This window comes from Protomyctophum bolini (genome assembly GCF_963924005.1).
Source record: "Protomyctophum bolini genome assembly, chromosome: 21".
NCBI classification, from domain to species: Eukaryota; Metazoa; Chordata; class Actinopteri; order Myctophiformes; family Myctophidae; genus Protomyctophum; species Protomyctophum bolini.
In genome coordinates, this window is record NC_137882.1 from 8,648,117 (window position 1) to 8,655,951 (window position 7,835).

At 42.3% G+C, this 7,835-nt stretch overlaps 1 protein-coding gene across 2 annotated transcripts in view; it reads right to left on the reverse strand.

The window, feature by feature from the left end:
• Positions 1-7,260, reverse strand: part of ctdspla (CTD (carboxy-terminal domain, RNA polymerase II, polypeptide A) small phosphatase-like a) — a 35,617-nt gene extending 28,357 nt beyond the window's left edge. For both annotated transcript variants that reach the window (XM_080793379.1, XM_080793378.1), the window contains exon 1: positions 6,818-7,260. In XM_080793379.1, the coding sequence (XP_080649505.1) occupies positions 6,818-6,893 (76 nt within the window). In that variant the 5' untranslated portion in view covers positions 6,894-7,260. The remainder of the gene's footprint in view (positions 1-6,817) is intronic.
• Positions 7,261-7,835: the final 575 nt, after the last annotated feature.

A 7,835-nucleotide genomic window follows, 5' to 3' on the forward strand; every position in this document is an offset into this window, starting at 1 on the left:
CCAAATTGTCTCACAACGCTCTCATAACAGCATCACTATCCATAGATCTACATTGCCTCCTAATTAACTGCAGCCTTATCAACTCCCAACAACCCACCTCTCTCTGTGCCTGCCGTCTCCCCTCCGTGCACTCATGCCATATATCAGAGGAGCAGTTTAGCATAAATAACCATGTTCGGTTGACAGCTAACTTCTGCTATTCTGGGTGCATCAAGCCACCTACATAGAGAAAATTGGAACAACTGTAACAAAACTAAAAATAATAATCAACGAGGCAGGCGGATGTGATTTTTAGTCTTCAGCCGTAACGACAGGAATCCTAGTGTCCCTATTCTGGCCTGGGCATGTAATAATTCATGAACATTGGTTGTTCATTCGGCAAAAATAGCAGATCTACGTGTGAGCTTGTAGATCAGTTATTTTTGGTGATGAGATTTGGTGTAGAGGAGGTCCCCTGTAGGGACTTTTTAAGAGGTTAAATGTTTGTTACAATGGACACCCAATCAGTGTTAGTACTGCTCATGGACTTGTTTGTACAGGAGAAAAAATAATTGCAAACATTTGAAACCAAAGTCAAATTCAACAGAGAATACAGTACAAAACAGGAATATAGTAATGTCATTTTAAGTTACCGATATTTAGAGCCATGAAAAACATTGAACTAGCTGAACTAATTACATAATAATATGCCCATGTCATCTCTACAATGATGATAGTCAAGTCCCACTTTTACAACACACAGAAAAACAAGCTTTTCCGTCAAGGAGCTTAAATACTTTGCCTTGGAATAAACCCTGCAATCTTTCCCAATGAGCTACCTCAGTTACAGCCCAATATAGTATTGGATTGGACTAAATGCAATAAAGATATGCTGGTGGGAAATATCTTAACGCTGCCATGGAGGTACAGATAATCAGCTTTTCTGAGCAGCATTGCCTGCAATAGGGTCATGAATCTGTAATAAGGTCTCTTCGGACCAATGAATCGAGCTTTGCTCACACCCACTACCTCGCTCACTCTGCCACTCTCTCTCTCTCCTTCGAATCGGAGTGAACTCAGATGATCAATGGAGGAGGTCACACTGTAGGCTCTGGCTCATAACAATCCAATCAGAATCACAAGGGATGGATAGCATCTACTGTAATCCTACGGGCGAAGGGTAAACGTGTTTGGGGGATGATAAATAGTCCAAACTACACAGATAACATCTCATGATTATCCCACTAAGACCTGAGGCCGATTCTACAAATGCCTTCTAAATCAGTAGTCCTCACACAAGATTATTCAAAAATGGTAAAAAAAAAAAAAAGAAGAAAAACATCTGCTATTTTTCAATATAACACAACACAACACAATAATCTAAACTGACACGGATGCTTCCCTTTTTTAATGGGTTTATACATGTAGGATTATGTGTTGCAAATCCTCCTCCTGTTCAGCCTCTTGCTTTCATGCATCAAGTTGGGCTGGAGTGGAGAGTGCCTCTGTACTCTGTCTGTACTGCTGTGTGTAGTGTGCAGCAAGTTCCTGTACACAAGAGAGGAGTCAGGCAAGCGGTGCCAAGGACTCTCGGGCAGCCAAGGATCACAGTCACTCCCTTTGCTTACTCTGCTGCCCACACACACCTGCAGGTGTGGTCCACAAGCCGTAAACACCAAATTAATGTAGTGCACTGGGCTCCGTCCAGGTCGGCAGCGCCAACTTCCCAAGACAATCCCAGAAGACAAGCACACACAAGATCTTCTGGTATATCGTTGCTGTGGTGCAGAAACCATATTTTAACTTTTTTTGTGTTTTTTTTCCGTAAATGAATGCCCGGCCTACAGCGTCACACAAGAGCATCAAAAAGAGCAGATCGACACAATATCGATTTTTTCTTTTTCTTTACATTTTTATCCCACGATTTTGTAACCCAGTTTTCTTTTCACCCAGTGCCAATTATCTAATGTAATCCTGGGCGCTACACTTCCTCTGCCAACCTGGTGGGGCAGCGGACTGACCTCATGCCTCCTTCTAAATATCGAAGTTTTGAGCTTGTAGATCTGCTGCTACAGTACTTTTGCTGTTTTTGTATTCGAATTTTGGACATTTGAGGACTCCACAAGACAGATACGATATACAGTACATCATTTAAACGCAATATTCAGCAATGAGGATTTAGTTTTTTTTTTTCATTCATTCATTCATTCTTTTTTCAGCTAATGTAATTACACCCCTCTCTGAGCACACGTAGGGAGGAGGATGGGGAGAGGATTCTCTAAGCCTGACTAACCAATGAGGCCCCATGGGTATCGTGGTCTCGTTTCAAACCTGAGTCTGTCATGAGGACCTCTGTAGTAGTCACAAACACATACTGCTAACCCTCTGTCCTAAAAGGTTTTTTCCTACAGTAAGCCTCATAGCAGAGACATTGATACTGTTAAGAGAAGAATTGTAGGAAGAGAACACAGTATTCGCTCTCCTCTGCGAGTTCTTTTCCTCTTGCAGCCTTGAACTGTGACTGGAGGTGAAGATATACTATAGGTATACTTCCGTTCTGAGGCATCCAAATTGCTACTCACAGTCCAACCTATTTCTATTGACAGATGAGAGTGAAATGTAAACTAAACTAGTAAGTTAGTGAAGACGATAGCTTAATTAGAAACACCACCCATGGAATTCTTGCAATGGATGGGGATTCTGATTTGATCAAATTGTCTGTCGGCACACTCCTTTGGCAAGAGCCGAGCTGTGCTCTGATTAATCTGATTAAAGTAAATGGCTCATTCAGTGATACCTGTCTGACTTGGGACTCATCTGCATGGATGATCTGCAGAACCTGCAGGGCTGACTGGCCCTGCTGAGTACATTTGACCCATTAGTTGGGATTATTACATTAGCGCATGAAAAGTAACCGACTGCAAAATGAACAGTGAGTTTTGCGTTTGGAGGGAAGAGAAGCTTGCCTTCTCTGTTTTTCCGCACCAGTTATTGTGGTGCGACAGACAGTGGCTCACGAGGCAGGGTCACCGATTGGGTACAGGAACTCTGGAAGGTTCCTGGTTTGATCCCACCAATAATGTGGTGTTAATGTGCACTAAGACTAAAATGAAGGAACTCCCCTGCACCTCGTTGATTAAAAAGGACCTACAGTAGGTTATGATGACGTTGACGCACCAAGATAAAATATCTACCGTAATTTACGGACTATAAGCCGCTACTTTTTTCCCATGCTTTGAACCCTACAACGGTGCGGCTAATCTATGGATTTTTACAGCTAACGGCCACTAGGGGACCTTCTAAATCTATCTCTATGGCCGGCTGGTTGGTTTTTTCCCTAAATTTAGCTGGTATATTTATATTATATTTATTTATATTCAGGTGCGCTTTATAGTCCGGGAATTACGGTACTTCAATAAATGATAGGACTCTGAAAATTGATTCACCCTGCTGTGTAATATTGTGTGTGTGTGTGTGTGTGTGTGTGTGTGTGTGTGTGTGTGTGTGTGTGTGTGTGTGTGTGTGTGTGTGTGTGTGGCTGCGCTCAGATGGCCTCAGTCAACCCTAAGGGGGTCGGAGAGTTGCAGTCCCACAAGTTATGCTTTGACAAGGGTTGGTGTAGATAAACAGATGTTCCATTCAGGAAGCTCCCCTGCTGAGATAGGTGCCACATCAGTGAAGTCTGATCAGCCAAACTCATTGTCTTATTGCTTTACAGAGACTTTTAACTGTTGCATACATTGTTTTTGCCCAAAATAATTCCACAACAGCCCTTTTTTTAAATGTTTCAAAATCTATTAACCTTGCTCAACATGGAATTGATTCGCATAGTCGCAATTATATAAATGAATTGCGATTAAACAAGATCTTCTACTCTAATTTACAAACACTCAGATTTTCTGACATTGCTAGTTTTGCGGAATAAATGTAAGCCTTATAATCGTGATAGTTCTGAAACCGTAATTATTTCTCTTACTATAACCGTGCCATGAAAATCCATAATCGTTCCACCCCTAATCTTGATTTGCCACAGCAGCACATGCAGTTAAGACAGGATGATGGGTTCTTCTGAGGGTTTGTTTTCATCGATTTGTTTTTGATGACCTGAGGGAGCCCTATTCATTAATGACATGACATATGACATATATCAAATTATGATTGATCCTACATGGCCATGATCATGGATTTCATTTCCATGGATGGGTGGTGTCCAATGGTTAATCTAGCAGAGTAGCGCTGCCTGAAGCCCCGAAGCCCAATATCTTAATCTTCATTGGCCAGTGGGAGTGAATAAAATAACGATTAAATTGTGTTTCTGTCGTCGAACAACAATAGAACATAGAACAAAACTGGACTGGATCATCACCTAGATCTGCAGATATGGAGTCAGCCAGCAACTCTATATCTGACCTCACGGACACCAGATTAATAGTTTAACTTCTGCTTCTTAACCCATTCTGGACGGGAACCTGTTTTGGTGTTTTAAATAAGCGTTATTAGCTATTAAAAAATAGGAAAAAAAAAATTAAAGTCGTGAAAATGTGACACAAATCTTTGAATATATATTCTTTCAGAAGACTTTTTTATTTATTTCGACGTCAGGCCTAAATGGGTTCGCCTGTGTGATCCGGTCTAGACCGGATGATAAAAAATCTACAAAATTCCAGAAAGGTAGTTCTGTTTTTTCCGGCGTCGCTTTGTTTTGGTCCCCCCCTGTTTGTTTTTAGTCTGCTCAGTCGCTACGAGTTGGAATAAAAGATGGATATACGACCAAATTAACTAACCAAGAAGTACTTGAAGAAACTTGTCGGATTCATACGCCGCATTGCGTCTTTTATTGGGTAGGCTCTAAAATGCCCTTGATCGCTGGGAATTATTTTGGGTAATTCTGATTTTTGGGGGTTTCAGCCTGATGACTTCAAACCTGACTACAACATGACATAAGTTATCATCCGCTTCCGACCGGATCATAAACCCAAAAATGGTATGCCTCTCAGGCTTCCCGTGGGTGGCCAGGGGGTGTTTCCCTGGCTGGCCCTGAGTCTAGGATAAGTCAAGACAAGAGGAACATGCACACTCAGGTAATGCAGGCGATGTAAAGTTTTGCTGAAGACAAATTTCTGCTCTTCTCAAAATAATGATGCGCGCTATAGTGTGATTATTTTCAAATCAATCTAAAACTTTACAATCAAAGAGCACCAATGCAAACAAGGACTGTTGATTATGACGACTAACAAGATTAAGAACCTCTGGTCCGGCACCTAGGCTCCTCATGCAGCCTTACAACGCATCAAGCCGATGGCGGGTTCGAGTCCTGCGTTCCTGATGAACTTTGCTGTATGTCACTCACCGTCTGTCTCCACTTTTCACTATCAATAAAGGTCAAAAAGCCCCAAAAATATAATAATAACAACCTCTGGTCCTTTTGGCCTACAGGGACCCTGGGATGTCACGTGGTCCCGAAGCCCAAACCACACCCTCCTGCTGGGCAATCTGGCAACTCTCTCTCTCTTGTGGACGAGATTCAGTGTTGCCAGATTTTGACAAATACACGTATAACTATTGATTTGGGTCCTTGACATGAACATGTCTTTGAGAACTGTCTACTGGTTTAAACGACACACACACACACACACACACACACACAAGTGAAATTGCGTGTAGGACAACTGTGGACAGAGGCACTGCATACTGAAGACAATCTAATTTGGATTCATGAACGTGCCAGAATCAACATGGAACATGGGAGATTTTATTTTGGGTGGTTTTCCTTTCTTTCTATACAGTATATCCAAATGCTTTTATTAGGACACGGTGTAGCTTACATCAATTCTATGTTGACGTTGGCCTAGAGCAGGGGTATTCAACTGGCGGGCCAAATGCCCCCTAGTAGCCCTTGGAACAATTTGCAAAAATAAATAAATACAATTGAGATAGCTAATGAAAGTTACAGGTATGGTGTGTGTGTGTGATATGAAGTGTGCGATTATGATAATGACAGTAATCCTTAATTATATTCTATTATATTCAAGGGCTTTTGGAGAAAAATGAGACAGACACCAGTCACTTTAGACTAGAGTAGCCTACTGCTTGTGTGTGTGTGTGTGTGTGTGTGTGTGTGTGTGTGTGTGTGTGTGTGTGTGTGTGTGTGTGTGTGTGTGTGGATTTTATTTTTGTTTACACTCTTGCTGCTGCCGTTGTTTTTTTTATAGGCTGCTGTGCTGTATAATATGTGATGCATGCATTAAATCGCCATCAGGACCAGGGGGGAAATGTACTAGGGACCCGCCCCCTGTAGTAAATACATGATCCACGTTCCACGGCAGAGATACGTAGGCCTATGTCACTTGTTTGAAGTCACCTTTAATGTTTCATATTGGGCTGATTAGGCTGGTGTTTTTCCACTACAGTAGGCCTACAGTAGCCTATAAATCATTTAAAAAAACTACCTTCTAGAAGAAGTATTCTTGACACTTTATGTATAGGCTACTTGATAGTCCGATCAAGATAAGAATCGTGACAGTGGGGCTGATCGCTCTGAACAATGGAGGTTTTCCGTCGATACACAGTAACAGCCTACACAGTACACACAGTCTCTTTCTGTCAGTTCCTGCAGACCTGCAACCATTGACCTGCGACCATTGACCAACCATCCTTTTTTGCATTGAACGGCTGCTGATCACACAAACCTCATGCATGCAATGTAAAACTGTCTCTTTACTGAAAAGATATTCCACTTCTCCACGCGTGTCGAAAAATCAACACTGCATGTCAAAAAGGCACGCCAAAACCGCTGTACGTGGAATATTTACATAACATTTCATATATTCGTCTTTACCTTTATCTTGACTTGACGAGATACTTTCCTCCTCTTTTGGATTAGCAACCTGTGTTATTATGGACGTGTTGTCCATGGAAACGGAGATGTTAGGGCTTCCTTCAGCTACAACACAGCTTTATTCCTGGCAAACATCACCTAGCTTACAGTGAGTCCCTGACTCTACACACACAAGGCTGCTAGAACGTCCGTCCACTGTTTGCAGGCAGGCAGCATTAAAATCCCATTTTATTCGACGTATGCGGTCACATATACTAGTCGCTTGATCAAAACAAAAACAGTCGTCGGCGAGCTGCGATACAGTGTCCAACATTTGAGACGAGAGTCCCGGGGTAGGTATGCTATCCTATTCTTGGAAGAAAATCAAATTCAAGAGTCAATCCTCCTGCTGCGCTTGAAACCGTGTCTGCTCTGCTCCCTGCTGTTGGTTGTTTTTGCAGGCAGCGGAGGAGCCCCCGCCTCCCCCGCTACTGTAAACCCTGATGGGTTCAGCTGTGTCATACGGTCGGGTAGGGAGTAGGGTATATGGACTTTTGTTTACTTCGACCAACAGTCAGACCAGACCACCCTGCACCCTCGACTCCTGACTGTGTATTATTCAATATTCTTCTGATCAGTGTTTCTCAACTTTTTCTCCCAAATAAAATGACCCTCAAAATAATTATTATTTTGAGGGGGGTCATCATAATCTGAACTGGGGGATCGACACTTGATAATCCTTGATAATCACTTGTGATTGTGAATATAGTCTATCTATATCCAATGTTTGACCCCCCTCCCCTCTCTCAAATCATGTGGGGAACTGATCCCTGGGTGTCCCGACCCACAGGTTGAGAACCCAACATGTTGAACCGTGATGACATAACATTAGCCTAACCCTGGAATCCTGGACTTTGGTAGCATCTTTCAGGCTAAATCAGGGATGCAATAACAACCAACAAAAACGAATTTCACTCACTCCTTGTAAATCTGTGATGTGAAAGCTGATTCTGATTCTGAAATGCACAAATAATGTTAC